Consider the following 16,147-nt stretch of genomic DNA (forward strand, 5'->3'; position numbering starts at 1 on the left):
TTCCCCAACGGACACGACGCTTGAATTGACGTAACTGTCAGAAACAAAAGGTCGCGAAAATCACGTCGGTTTCTAAGACCCATGTTTCCTCCAAGCAAATCGACTACGAATCCGAGTTAAGTACTTGAACCCAAACTTTAAAGAAAATTTGGGCTCAAGTAGGGGCACTGTTCATACCCTGGCCCAACGCAAAGGCCCAGGTCCAACTAAAAGGCCTAATCTGAAGGATTAAGCCTAGCTAAGTACCGACCTCCATGTAAGTAGTCGGTATCAACCACGACTTGGTCTGAAGAAGTCGGATGTGAGATTAGCTGGCAGATAAACACTCATTCAAATGAGTAACCGCCCCTAAAATCTCTCTAACCGCTTCATAAAGCCATATCTTAACCTCCCCAAGATAATGGGGACGGTTAACACCCTAAAGATACGGCACTACTCCAACGGTGGTTATTGGCTCACCACTATAAATACACTGACACCCCTCAGGTATTTCTAAACCCAATACTCTCTAGACCTGCTCACACTCTTGCTAACTTAGCATCGGAGTGTCTTTGCAGGTACCACCCCCCATTCATCCACGCGAACAAGTCGGACGGAGCCTCCCGAGTTGCAGATCCATCCGGAGTCCTCCTCCTTCTTACGTTTGGGCCATCAAACGCCATCCATCTTATTAATCTCCGGTTACCCACCGTAACACAAACCAAAAACAATATGCCACCGTTCCTTGTGTGGTTCCTCCCAAAATCATGCGCACCACCAACACTCGGGGGATAAAATTATAAAAACTAAATAAATGGATCAACTCTTCTCATTTCAACCATAGTATTTCATTTATTATATTCTCATGATTATGAAATGAACAAAATTGCTTCAACCGTGCATCACTATACCATAAACATCCGTAACTTAATAATCACCATGTTTGCATAGAATTAGGTCATTTCAGGCAAAACAAACATGTAAAATTGTAATGTAGCAAAGACTTGAGGCTTTAAAAATTAAAATGGTAGTCTAAACTCTAAAGTGAATAATAACTAGTTTGACTAAAGCTAGAATACCAAGAAACTTAACTGAATTCTCATACAGCTACGGTTCCAATTTAACAACCAAAACATAGGAATACATAAGATAAATACAGTAAAAAAATGTAACAAAGATAATAATAATCTCTTAAGCAATCATGGCCTAGTTCAATCAACTCTCCGATCAAGGAAGTTATTGTGGTGGCAAAACTAAGCTGTCATGGTAAAGAAAAAAGATCCGAAAATTTGTTTTGGAGCATATAGGAAAGTGATGGGCGTCACTTGAGCTATCGATCAGAGGAAAATATAACAGGCCAGAATCAGATTTATGCAGAACCAATCTTCTATCAGGAAGCATTAGCAAAAGGACATCATGTTCCGAGATGGAGAAGGGTGTTAAAGGATTATTGTACTTGTGACGCCAGAGTTTCACGCGCGAGATCATCATCCAGGATTCCGTTACTCCATAATCCTTCATCATCCACACGTCGAAGACAGTATTATTATGATCTATAGTAAAACAAAGGCAGTTCCTTAAGACTTGCAGCTCTGGATCACAAGTATTGTCGCCGCCGCCACTCAGACGAGGCAACGGCACTTGGCCAAAAGTTTCATTTGCCAAGTCAAAGGAAAGAATTACCCACTTCCTCTCATTAGCAGCAGAACCAGTCAGCTTTGCCATCCAATTGAGAGTGCCGGTGCCACTCACGAATTTCCCAATGGACCCTGACAAACCAACGGCAGGAGAAGGGAATTTGGGACCGATAGTCGAAGAATTTGCACCAAATGTACAAATTACGGTCAAATCTTGTCCTTCCACTGTTACAAGCTTGTATTTGTCATGCACGTGATCATAGCCAAAACCATAATAAGTGAAACAGTTAAACTCAATTCGAAACCATTGGGATGCGGATCCAGTGCAAGGGTTCCACAGGCGGAGACAACAACTCTGAAGATGATGCAAGCACACCAAACCATTGCAGGAGCCTCTAACAACGAGCGCACCAATACGACAGCCCATATCGAAGCTAACGACCTTGGTAGTGGCTGATGGGCTATTGAACAGCGGTTGCAGGGGCAAGAATCCAACTCGGCAGTGGTAGTAGAGGCGATTGTAATATACCAAACGCGACGTTAGATCCCGGTCCGCCGATGAGCGTTGACGAAAGTTGTCCATGGCGAATTGGGGGCTAGAGATTAGGGTTCTCCAAGACTTACACACACACTTGAATTGAAGAAGGGCCCTCACAGGAAGCATCAGCAGGATTTCGACCAGGATGTCGTCTGGCAGCACCGGCAGAGTTGAACAAAGGGGATTGCGGTCCTTGGCCGTGCTTCCGACCAGGTTGCACCCCTCAACAACTCGATCACGAGGAGGGCTCATCAATCCCTCCGCCGCAAAATCCTACTTCTCTCGCTCGAAATGAGAAAAACGCGATAAGGAGAGGTCGAGCCAACCTCTTTTTATTTTTAATTTTAGAAAAAAAGGATAAATAGGTGATTAATTTTTTGATATATGAATATTTAAATCTTTGAAAATTTAATTTTTATTTTTTTAAAATTTAGATATATTAATCTTTTATGTTTACTTAGGTTTATTAAATTCAACGAAAAAATTAAACGTGATTCTTGTTGTTGCTTGATTGATACAGATGCAGATATGAGAGAGTTTTTAAAATTAGATTCAAGGATTGATGTATTCAGATTTTGAAGAGATCAGGAATTTAAATGTATTTTTAAATCTTTTGAAACTTAAATGTCTGGAGAATAAAAAGTTAAAGATCGATTTGTCATTTTCTTAAAATTAAAATTTGAAAAAATTAAAGTAGTGAATTTTTTTAGGTTTAATTATTTTGTTAATCCCTGTAGTTTTGTAAAATTTTCAATTAGGTCCTTATACTTTTTTTCTTTTAATTGGATTTTTGTACCAATTTTTTTTTTAATTAGGTCTCTCTTGACAGTAATTGACTTAATTATATAAGAATCCAACTAAAAAAATAAAATTAGTGCAGAAACTCAAATTAAAAAAAATATAAAAATCTAATTTAAAAAATAAATTAGTGTAAGGACTCAATTAAAAAAAATATATAAGAACTTAATTAAAAATTTTATAAAACTATAAAGATTAATAGAATAATTAATTTTTTTTATAAAAAAATTATTTTTAAATTAATTAGCTCTAATTTACTACCTTTTTAGTTAATTTCTTAGCGGAAGTTAATTTTATAATGTGGTGATGAACTTCCTTACACAAATGCAATTTTCTTTTCACGTTCAATCAACCTCAAATTCTCTTTCGAAATTAAATACAAGAAAAAAGTAATTGGTACGTGTTTTACTCAAATTTTTGTTAATGTTTAAAAGAAAATGTGGATATTTTAATGTCGTAATTGTAATGTCAAATAAAATTAAAAGGAACAAAAGTAACAAATAAACAAATAAATACAAAATATCGGTGACAAAATAAATTGCAGAAATTGAAATAAACAAAAAATTAAAAAGAAGATAAAAGAAGAAACATGAATATAAAAAAGAAGAAGACGTAAAAGTAGAGGAATTTTATTAATAAAAACTGAAAGAAAGCAAAGTACAAGTGTTTGAGTTCAGAGGAATTACTTAAGATTCTCAATTTTACTCTGTGATGCCAAGTGGCTGAGAGCATTTTGGGTTTAAAACTCTATTTATAGACTAACCTAATGTCAGCTAACAGTTACCATTTATACACCAAAGTTCAAATTTAGCACATCTCCTTATTAAGCATACTCTATATCATGATTATCAAATTAATTTATATTTTTGGTGTTTCTCATTCTCATTCATCTTTTTTAATTTTTTCGTTTAATTATTTGCAATCCAAAGAACACCATGTAAAAAGACAAAGTATGACAACTAAAGCAAATATAAAAATAAAAGCAACAAATAAAGATATATTTTTGTATAACTCTAATATAAAAGGTCTATGTCTTTTTCTAAAATAAATAAACTTAAATTTTTAAAATAATAAATTATATTTTAATTTGTATTATATTTAAGTTGAATAATTATATAGAATTATATACAAATTATCAAATAAATATTCTGTAAAATATTTTTAATGTAAAATAATTCAAATTTAATATTAGTTTATATATTTTCTCATCAATATTTAAATAATATAATATTTATTAAAATACAATATATAGTATAATTAATTTATCTATCTGCAAGTCTCACTCTAATATATATATAGTTTGGTCATAGAAAAAGTTTACGGGCCGGCATTTTTATTAGAATATGGCCAGCACTTAACCAGCAAAAGAAAATTGAGTAATTTTATACCATTAAATATAATTTTACACCATTAAAAATATTAATAATAATTACTTAATGGCTACAAATCACAAAATCTGTTAGCCCCTAACCCTCCTCCTTGGCCATATATATACATCCATTGACGAAGATCAAAACAGTGATTTATATCGAAAGGATGAGAAATGTGGTGTTTGTGCCTTTGTTGGCAATAACAAACAAAGCTACTTAATACTAATACAAACTAAAGATCTATAGTGGGTTGTGAGACATTTATCTACAAAATAGATTGATAGCCCTAATAAACAAGACAAGATTAAAGGATCATAGCCCACTAATATCTTTAAAACTAATAATCAAGAAAAACAAGTTAGGGAAAAAGATAGTCGTATCAATAGAAAATTTTTCTTGTTAATTTACTTTGGTTAATTAAGATATTCAAGAATAACTGAAATTAATTTTCTTGAGCTGTAATGGAACAATATAATTAATGTGCGTGTGAAACGTGCATGGGTGTTGAAGAGAGTTTCCTCGCCCTCACGCACAAAGCAGAGGGTGCTTCATCCATTAAGGAATTTAGGTCCTACATGAAAATGTAATCATAGATGTTTGAAAAATAGCATGCATGTGAGGTGGCAAGAGTTGGTGTCGCCACTGCCATGCATCACACAAGTAATTCAGATGGAAGGTTGTGAAGAAAGTACACGCATAAACAGTACCTTTAACCTTTTTCCGTTTATATTTTGAGAGGCACTTCAATTATACCAGTGAGCTAAGTTACTCTTTTCTTCTCTTTATTTCTCAAATCACTTGTATTTACCATCACTTTTTTTGTAGATATCTATTACATGTCATGAATGTGATAACTCCAAACAAGGACATCCTGGAGCTTGTGAGAGAGTTGCTTGAACTCTTAATAAAGGCCAGAAGTTATAGGAGTTTGACCAAGCAAGAGGTAAATGTTTATGCAAACTATGAAAGAAAAAAAAAATGTTTTACCTATCGTTCTATACCAAACTATGAATTCCATTTTTCATCTATTAGTGTCTATCAATTTGTACCTTCATGTTAACTTTGGATTTTGATTTATGTAGATATGCTGAAAACAGCACCACCATCATTACTGTTTGTTGCAAAAAGTCTAGATGATGACGAATGGTATGTAAGAAAGATTGGAGAATAACGCAAAAAAAGTTATGTGAAGTTGAAGAATGTTAGAGTGGAAAAAGGTTGGAAGAGGTTGTAGTGTGTTATTATTTTGCTAAAGTTAAAGAAGAATGACCATTGGTTTATTGAATTCTTTTGATTTCTTGGTTTAATAGTTGTAGTGTTATTATTTGAATGTCACATCTGTTTTTTATTTTGTGAAGTGTTAACCACATGTTAAGTGATTATTTAAATTAAACATTACTCTTCTTTATAGTTATGTAGATATCATGAATGTTATTTGGTATTTGTACGAAAAACGGATCCATCTTTATTCATTTATATATTTTGTTGAATTATTATTATAATGAGAAATTAGAATCAGCGATCGATTTAGCCACCACAACTTGATTCTAAGGTCCTACAACTTGATGCTAGACAATGTTATTGGTTCAACTACAAGAAATTACAATAAGTATAAATAAAAATATTCAAATACAAATTAAAAATTCGTAATTATCATATAATCATATTTGATTTATGTTTAGAGTTGGTTAGTTTCATTCCTTTTACTTAAAAATTTCTTATGCACTATATTTTATATGAATCCTTTTGTCGACATTATATAAATGATTTTATAGAATTAAAGATTCGAAATTCTTATTTATATAGGCTACAATAGATATCCTTAAAAGTTTGGATCTTTATTTTACTAATTTTTTGTTTGGTCTTTCTATTATTTAAAAGTTTTTTTCTTAAAAAAAATTATAAACTTAAGACAATTGGTTGTAAAATTAAAGAATTTACCATCTTTGATTAATTTAATAATTTTAAGTTAATTATTATTTCACATGAATTGGTCTTTTCATTATATTTTAAATTTTTTAATTGGTTTTTCTATTATATTTTAAATTTTTTACAATTTTTTATAGCTTAGATCTTAAATTATGGACTTTTTTGTTTGAATTATGATGTTTTATCTTATCAAATACTTTATTTTTCTTTAATGATTTATCCTGTGAACAGCAAACTATACTATTATATATATTTTACCATGCTTTAATACTTGAATTTCTGAATTAGATTTAAAACAATAAAACACTAATTCAGAGGACAAATACAAAGAAGCTTTGATAGCTGATCTGGTAAAAATATTCTAGATAGTTGATCTATCATAAGAGCAAGTCAAAGAAACTGATTCACATATACATTCACATCTTTTTTATTACAACATTGACAAAACTAATTAACAGTACCTACTATACATTCACATATATACACATTCACATGAAATATTGATATGTTCGGAGTCCCTAGCAGCAGATAACTGTGTTGCTTCTTCACCTTTGTACGAAAATTTTTTTATTCTTTCCTTGCATCCTTGCAAATGCCAGTTAGGCAACCTTTTTGTTATTAAACTTCTCCCACTTCTTCCCGTCAAATGCCTACATAAACTTTTATATTAGTTAGAATATTTGCAATTTACAAGAGAGTGCCAGTTAAAAAATCTTTAAATTTGTATTATATACTCTTTAATATTATTATTAAAGACATTGTTCATATACAAGAGAGTCATATATATGACACTTTCTTCTTTAATTTCTTCTTTTATATGCAATCGACCTCTCTCTATTATATACTCTTCACAAAAAACTATGGTTCTATCACACAGTGTTAAACCTCACAATATATGCATGAGTAAAAAGAAAGAAAGCACATGCACAAACAGAGAATGAAACTTCATTAATTAAATTTAAGTCGGTTAACATCAAATGAAAAGTTTTCAAACACAGGGACCCCTATTTGTTCAAAGGAATTAGATTAATATATTAAGCATTTTTTTTTTGTCTGCTCTATATAGCCAGAAATTATTTTTATTATTTTAAAAGCAAATTAATGTCAAACTCAGGCGCATTTACAATTTGTTTCCTGAATATCTTTTATACCTCTTCTAGAACAATCTACTATTTAGGTTTTCTTTATTTAGATCTTTTCTTCTAATGTTGCTTCACTTGGAGTGGTCTCTTTAATCTAAAATAAAATCAGAATTTTTAAGACAAGTTAGGGTGGTCAAATAAGGCCCTAATTTTCTTTCCTGAACTGCACCTACTAAGCACCCTACTTAAGTACACTTAGCATTATTGATTCATTTAATTACTATAGTGCCTGATTTAGGATGCAACCATGAAAGGAATAATTCAAACTAGTAAAACAAGCATTATTGAATGTGGCACATTTTTTATATAGTGAGTGACCAATCAACAATCGAAGTTAACTTGGTCATAAAGAATTTTTGTCTAGGAGAATATGTAATTCTTCCATAACTTACTTGCACATTTTTTCTCTGTGCAATTACAATAATTATTTTATATAATAGTTTACATAAAAGTACTACGTATGCAATTTCAAGCATTTCTAATAAATTACAGTAAATTAGATCAACTTAAATCATCTAAGTGCTTGTTCATTGTTGAAACTTGAGAGAATTTTTACGTAATATTTTGCATAAACATTTACCTCTTGCCTGGTCAAACTCCTATGACTTCTGGCCTTTATTAAGAGTTCAAGCAACATTTTGCATAAACATTTACCCCTTGCCTAGTCAAACTCCTATGACTTCTGGCCTTTATTAAGAGTTCAAGCAACTCTCTCACAAGTTCCAGGAAGTCCTTGCTTGAAGTTGTCACATTCATGACATGTAATAGATATCTACAAAAGAAATGGTGGTAAACACAAGTGATTTGAGAAATAAAGAGAAGAAAAAAGTAACTTAGCTCACTGGTATATATAAAGAGAGAGAGAGATAGAGTTCTTGAACCTTATAGCTAGTCAAGGCTATACTTGGAAGGATTCAATTTCTAAGCTTCTAGTGAGGCCAATTGAGATATGGATCATCTGATCTATCCCATTAACTTTGAAGTAAATAACAATTACTAGTGTAAGACAAAAAAAAAAAAGGATGTTATAACTAGTAACAAACAAGATGTTGCAGATATGCTAGGATAGATAATAAGAAACATGCACTTTGACAAGATTTTCGATCATCATCAAATATTTTGCTAATTGCTATTCTTAATAGTATAACAGAGGCATTGAGGAATCAAATTTACAAGAACAAAGGAACAAAATACAGAGGTTGAACCAAAGAGTAAAAAAAGTGATGAATTGCAAACCTAACAAGAACAAAGGAACAAAATTGATATTCTGTTTTTTGGTGGATTAATAAGTTCAATACCTAGATATTAGGATTGTTTTCCATAACAACTCAATAATAGGAGAACAACAAAATAAATTGACATGATCAAAACCTTGCTGTAAAACGGTACGAAACACCATTAAAGCATAAATTGACGATAACAAAATGCAGATGTTGAACCAAAGAGAAAAAAAAGTGATGAACTGCAAATCTGAAAAGTGGTGGTCCTCTTTCATTTGTTGTCTTCTCACCGCCGCTCACCACCTTTAGCCGCCGTAGCTGTCGTGATTGCGTCTCACGGTTGGAAAGGGAAGAAGATGAAGATTGAAGAGTAATTTTGTATTTTTCAGATCTTGTTTCTCTCGATCCTTTTGTTTTAAATTATTTAAATTTTGAAATTTAAAAATTAAAGTTTATTGAATTTTGATATTTGTTAGGTTTAGAAGGCTAGTGTTTTCTGAAATAAAAATAAGGATATTTCAGTTTTTTATTAAAAATAAATAAAAGATTGTTTTTGTCGATTTCATATAAATTATAAAGATATTTTAGTAAAATTAGTGATATGATATATATTTTAAAAAAAAATGTAAATACTGACGTGGATAATATAAGTTACATGTCAAATTTTTATTTGTCAACGTTTTTATCGTACTGATACGTATAAAATTATCATTATACTGTAGCAAACACTTTTTTAATTTCCTGACTTGGCTAATAATGAATCGTGAGTCACTATTTATTCCAATGAGAATTAAATATTTATGCCATTCTTAAAACACATACCATTAGTAACGAATATCCTAATATATTTAATTTTATATTTCTTAACAAATTATTCAATTTTTTAGTAAAATATTACAAACATATTCACTAACTGCCTTGATAAAAAATAATACTGCATAAAATAAGTAAATAATATATATCAAAATTATTTTTTTTCAAATATTAACGTTACAATTAAAATTATTGAGCTCTTCTCGCAATTTTTCTTCAAAATCAATTTTTAAATTTTTTATTTATCTTTTAAAAAATTTAAAAGTACAACTATCACAATATTCTCGTTCACATCTTTTAAAATACAACTTGTTCAACATCTAATTTTTCAAAAACAAAAAATTCGGACAAAAAATATACATTTAATAGATTTAATGACAAAAAAAGAATATTTAGCGTTTGGTGGAGAGACAGAGATGGAAAGACTGAGACTGAAACAAAAAGACTAAGAGACAGAGATTGAAATAAATCTCAGTATTCTGTTTGGTGCAAAATGGAAGACAGAAATTGAAATAAAAATGAAACTCTAATTTAATTAGCACAAAGGATAAAATTAGAATTAATTAATTGAAATGAGGGTATTTTAGGTATAAAATGTTATTAAAGTTTCAGTATCCATCTCTAAAAATTTTAGTCCCCTGTGTCCCTACTTTTTGGAGATGCTGAAATTTTGGAGACAGAGACATAAATTTTAGTACCAGTCCCTGAACCAACAAACATGATACTGAGTCTCAATCTCTCAGTCTCTATCTCAGTACCTCAAAACAAACGCTACCTAAGGACTTTGATTAATGTACTGATTTTTATTTAAGAATTGAGTTTCGTTCTTCATCCTAAGGATTAGAGTATATTAAAAAATAACTCTAATCTGAATTGAATTCTCCTAAATATTGGAAAAGTTAAAATCATTAAAATTAGGCTAAAAACTCTTTCAGTCTTTCTTATAATTCTTCAATTATCTAAAACTAATTTGATACGTGACATATAATTAGGTTTCTTTTGGGTTCTCAAAAATGGTATGACTTATAAATCAGAGATTGTACTCAATCTTTTAGCATAATTAATTGATCAAAGAATTTACAGTTGATTAAGTTAAAAGAAGTTAAATTACAAAGAAATTGGAGTTCAATTACTTAGAGTTTGCCATGAATTATATCTTTGTATGATCAAAATAGTTAGCAATAATTATTAATCCTGAAATTAAAATTAAACACTATCATGCCTGTTCAGCCACTTTTCTATTGTTTTTAAGAGATTAATTTTTAATTTATAATTTTATTTTTAAAATTATAAATTTGATAAAATAATTTAAATATTAAAAATAAAAAATTTAAAAACAAAAATAAAAATTTTATAAGTTTTTTAATTTTTAGAATGTATAAAATTTATAAATTTAAATTAAATAAAATATTAAATAAATTTATTAGGTTGTTATTACGTGTAACAAAATCAAAATAAAGATTTAAAAATATTATTAACAACTAACTATTTATAAACGCTATTAACTTTATTTATTTAGTTTTAATAATATTTAATTTAAAACAAAAATAAAAATTTATTTATTTTTAATAGTATTCTTAAAGAATATTTTTAGATCATATTTTTTATTAGTAAATTTAATATATCTAATTTATTATCCATTTAGTATTGAATATATTCGAGCACACACTAATATATATTGCAATTTTTGTTAAAAAATTATTTAATTATTTTTTAATAATTAAATTTTAGAATTTAATTTGATAAAATAAATACTCCAATTATCAGTCTATATTTCATTTATGATTGATCTTTTTTAAGTATATCTGGTAATATTTTTTCTACCATGCGGACTATAACTCGAATAATTTGCATCTTCTAACATAGCTCAACTCCAAAATCAATGTATAAGACTAGCCTAAAGATGCATTATAGATAAGCTCATAAGTCGAAACACGATGATGTTCTCTTCTTTCATTAATAATCTTTATTATTCTTCTACTTTCAATCTTTTCTATTAAATTTCATTTATCAATGTTCCTGATTGAACTATAAATTATCTCATACACGATCAAAATAAATCACTCTGCCACGAATCTTTAAAAATCACATACATTCAGCTCACTAAATATCCAATCGAGATATATTTCGTCATCAAAACATTCATGTTACAAAGTTATCCGCAACCAATTTTTCAGTACTGAAACAGACTTACAATTCGAACGGTCAAATTTCAAAAGCAAATTATAAATCAATCAATACTAAGTCAAACTGCTCAGGTTTATCCAAGAGATATCCTAATCCAATATTCAAACTCAGTTCTCTTTACCAAAGTACAGTTCGGCTTTTAAAGCAGATCGGAACTCTTATTCCTCTATTATCTGATAAGCAATTTCAGATACTATCCACAAACAAATGTTCCAACAATTTAAACAAATATCTAAAAACGAAAATTGATCCAGTGGTTGATTAATAACAAAGTTCAAACCACAACAAATGGCTTAATCAATTAATCAAAACCAAGCTATACTTCAGTATTTTAAACACATAAGCTACTAAGCTATCTATCATTTCGAACAAACCGACATCTATAAGTCGAAAACACTCCAAACAACCTGACACCTACGAGTCAAAAAAATTTCAAACAACCGATCTATAAGTTGGTACAACTCCCATGCATATTGGCACCGTCTACACTATGTCCAACCCAAGCTGACCTATTACGTCGGTCCACCAACTTGCCAAACAACTCGGCAGCAACCAACCCTATCTATTTGACCTATCAACAACAATCCTCATCAATTACCACTAGTCATACTTATTCAATTTTATAATTTCAAGAACAACACACATCAATTAGTATATCTCATACAATATCTATAAATATTCGCCAAATCATATCCATGTTTTCTTCTTTATATTTTTCATCAATATTTCTACTCCTTACAAGCCAAAAACAATTTTTTGATCAAACTATCCCAAAGCATCAACTGACATATAACACGATTACTATGCAAATAATGCTACCCTATCAATCTACACACTAAAATAACAATTTCACAATACTCACACATCATCTGTAGGAAATATATAGACATATCAGAGCAAAAACATAACATATACAAGGTAAACGAGTTCACCCAATAAAGTTGGGTAGCCAGTTCATCAAAACAACCAAATCCACATTACAAAGTTCAACAAAACAAAACATAAACATACAAACATTGTTCAAACAAAACATACAATTTCAATCCTTTCAAACTACTGAGGGGTGGCCATATTATCATCCCCACTCTCCTTCTTCACATCATCAGCAACAAATCTCCCATTGAGAACCATCTTACATGGGTCCTTCATACAAAAATCAACTGTTGGTGCAATAAACCTGGCCTGATTAGAGACTCTGTCAAATCCTTCAGCCAACATTTTCAAACCATAACTATATTTACTCTCTTCTACATTTTTCTTTTCCAAGGTCAGTTCAGCAATCCTAACCTCTAGCTTGGTTTTTTTGGTTTCAAAGAGTTTCTCTTTTCCTTCTAGAAGTCTAACTCTATCCTTCATGCTCTCTTCATCTTTCAAAATAAGCTCCTTATGAGCATTCTACAACTCCATTTCCTTTTCAATTTTATTCTGGACAAGTTTGTTCAACTCTTCTCTATCCATTGCAACATTCCTATGTTTCAACTCACAGGTCCGACCTATACATATAAGTCGAGCCCCTATGACCTACATCACAAAAAAAAAACAAATTAGCAAATACATTTTTCAATCACACAAATATAATCAAACTATCTATATACCTACAAGTACTGATCCAGCACCACATCACCAATATCATTTACAAACTTCACATCAAAAGGAGATTGTGCATGCTCCTCGGACAACTTGACAAATGGAAAATGATCACTCCAAAGAGAGCTCGTATCCTCAACCCCTTTGAAGGTATGCAACTCTTTTTATTTAGAAATATAAGACTCAACCTCCTCCAACGTGGGATCTTTCACCAATTACCCACCTCCCACAAGATCTATCATATCTTGCATGCTGCCTCCAACACCAGCTTTCCTTTTCTTTACACTAACCACCTTCTTCCGTTGTTGCTCCATCTCGGTACCACCCTTAACCCTAACAGTGCTAGCTGAACCTTCTCTTTCTGCATGTTTTGCCTTGAAAAAGGCACGCAAACTGCATAGAGTAACTTTTGGACCTTTCTCACTTGCAAACATGAAACACAAACGTTTAATAAAAGTATTCATACCATATCAGAACTATACAAATACAAAATTACCTATATAATCAGCTAAAGCATCTCTATCAAATTCATATTCTAATAGTTTAGCCACCGATAACAATCTATGAAAAGACACTCTATCAACCAGAAAATCTACAATCATCTCTTCCTTACTACCCATATAATCCATTCCTAAGATTTGCCTTGGTCGTGGATCCCAATATAACGGAAATCTCTCAATCAACATTTCAACTACATAAAAGGGAAAGCTATCTTCTGCTGACCTAACCTTGAAAAATATTTCCTTGAATCTTTTGAAAGAGGATTTAAAAGTGCAAAATATTGCTCGGCTAGGACTCCCACTAAGAGTTATCCAAACTCCCTTTTCACTCCTTTTGACTGAAACAGAGCAAAAAAAACCCAGTAAAGATTCTACCTTTAGGAACTCCATCAAAATCTCAAAACCCCCGAACAAATACCCATGCATTTGGGTGTAATTGAGACAGGGCACATCTCAATTGAGTAAGCACACCAAGCTCAAACTCAGTAAAAAAAAACTTCACATTCAATTCAACTAAGACACATGAATACGTGAAGAAAAACTAAATACCCTCTCCTCTATGGAACACACGATCAAAAGTCATACATGGCAAAAAATTCAATCTTAAATTCACACCTTTCCTGACCCAACAAATTGTCCCCAACTAAGCCACACTATCATCATCATCAAACACTGCACATGCTTCTTCACCAGCTCAGCACCCAATCAAACGGATTATTCATGTCCCATATAAACTCCTCATCAACTATGCTATCCTCATAATCTTTTTTTTTCTTTTTTCATTTTCTTTTACCATCTCGATTTTTCTATCCAGAGGCTACTACACAGAGTCCACACACGCTGTAGAAGAAGAAAATGCAAGACTGATAAAATAGACTAACTCCTATTCTCCATCCTCAAACCATAAGACTCAAACAAAAAATACCAAACGACTTCACATAATGTATGTGTCCTTTTTAAAAAAATCCCTAACCCAGGTTCTACCTATCTTTTACCACAGTTAAGTAATCAATGATCACGATTACAAACTCTTTACTTTCAGATTCCATCAGAACTATTCATTTAAATACCACACAAACCGGTTATAATCACCTTGGTAAATAGAAAAATAACTGCAGGTTATAGCTACCTCTATCACCTCGTTTACTATCTGTATTAAATATTATTCTTTTCTATTTCATTTACTTTGTACCAATTAATTATTATTCATTCCATTTACTCAAATCAAACTAATAATTATAAGTCAGATTCAATCCAAACAACTCGACAATTATACGTCAGAATAACTCCAATAAAATTTTTATCTATAAGTCGGATTCAATCCAAACAACTTGACACTTATATGTCGGAATAACTCCAATCAAATTTGCATCTATAAGTTGGAATCAGTCAGAAAACAAGCCGCTACATACCAACACATTTTTTTCAAAAAATATTTTATTCTCCAAGCCATCAAATCAAACTTGGGGCTTATCCTCATTATTTAACCATTATTTCTAATTATTCTCAAATTTCTTTTACTTTATTGTTCACCTAAAGCTATTTTCAAGCATAACTATCTTTTTTCAATATACAACAAGTTGAGCTTAGGGGTTACTATTATTACTATCACTATTCCGAGCTATATTTATTATTACCATTCTGATTTATAGCACCATAAAAACTCATAAGCTCAACCCGTCATATTAAAAAATACCACAGGTCAAGCTTGGGGTTGTGATCCGGTAGTTATAACACGGTTAAACTATGCCTATAAATCAGAATCTAAACCCAATAACAAATGTGATTTATCTTCAGTTAGAGAGAATCTCGCTAATAACAACCCACTCAGAAACAAACTCAAATGATGACCGAAAGATCAGGCAGATATCTCAACCTCTCTGAAGACATAACATTCTATAAATACCAAACCCTAACTTCGTAATAGGTACGCTACTCACTCTGGGTAACATTATACTCATTTTCTATTCTTAGTAACTTGAGCATCGAAGTGTCTATGCATGTGTTTGCCGCCGCTATTCCTCGATCTTGAAGTTGATGTATACCTCATCTGTCTCAGGTGAAGGTAGCTCAATCCTTGAACAGGATGAGTTATACACCATCCGAGGCTTACCACGTTGAACGTTTGGCCCCCACTGTGGGGTCGAGTTTACTTAACCTCACTATCGTCTTTTCTATCTCATTAGCTACCCTCTTTTGCAGGTATTAATAATGGCAGAAAAGCAAAACAATCTACCTCCTCAACTCCTTACTATAGCCGAAATATTAGTGATCAAGGAATCATTAAAAGCAAAAATTCAAAGGTTAATAGAACTTGGCGCAGGATAATCATGAAGACCTGACACTTTTTTAATTTATCGTTTCTGTGAGTTGGATATATTTTAGACATGACACATATGTTTGACATACGTATTTTCTGTATCTAATTGTGTCTTAAGAAAAAATTT

At 31.1% G+C, this 16,147-nt stretch overlaps 1 protein-coding gene and 1 long non-coding RNA gene across 2 annotated transcripts; both read right to left on the bottom strand.

The window, feature by feature from the left end:
* Positions 1 to 1,215: 1,215 nt before the first annotated feature.
* On the bottom strand, positions 1,216 to 2,406 carry LOC112803842 (F-box/kelch-repeat protein At3g23880). Its single transcript, XM_025847300.1, has one exon. It carries the CDS (start codon positions 2,404 to 2,406, stop codon positions 1,216 to 1,218), a length of 1,191 nt encoding a protein of 396 aa, XP_025703085.1.
* A 4,109-nt stretch (positions 2,407 to 6,515) lies between these two features.
* LOC112802191 (uncharacterized) lies at positions 6,516 to 9,002 on the bottom strand. The gene is made up of 4 exons (XR_011881706.1): positions 8,857 to 9,002; positions 8,275 to 8,389; positions 7,974 to 8,165; positions 6,516 to 6,901 (listed from the first exon to the last, which is right to left on the bottom strand). It is a non-coding gene; the product is annotated as an uncharacterized lncRNA (long non-coding RNA).
* Positions 9,003 to 16,147: the final 7,145 nt, after the last annotated feature.

The sequence above is a fragment of the Arachis hypogaea genome, chromosome 5 (genome assembly GCF_003086295.3).
Source record: "Arachis hypogaea cultivar Tifrunner chromosome 5, arahy.Tifrunner.gnm2.J5K5, whole genome shotgun sequence".
NCBI classification, from domain to species: Eukaryota; Viridiplantae; Streptophyta; class Magnoliopsida; order Fabales; family Fabaceae; genus Arachis; species Arachis hypogaea.

Excerpts from the sequence above, each read along its gene's own strand:
- LOC112803842 (XM_025847300.1), bottom strand. The coding sequence starts at position 2,406 with ATGAGCCCTCCTCGTGATCGAGTTGTTGAGGGGTGCAACCTGGTCGGA.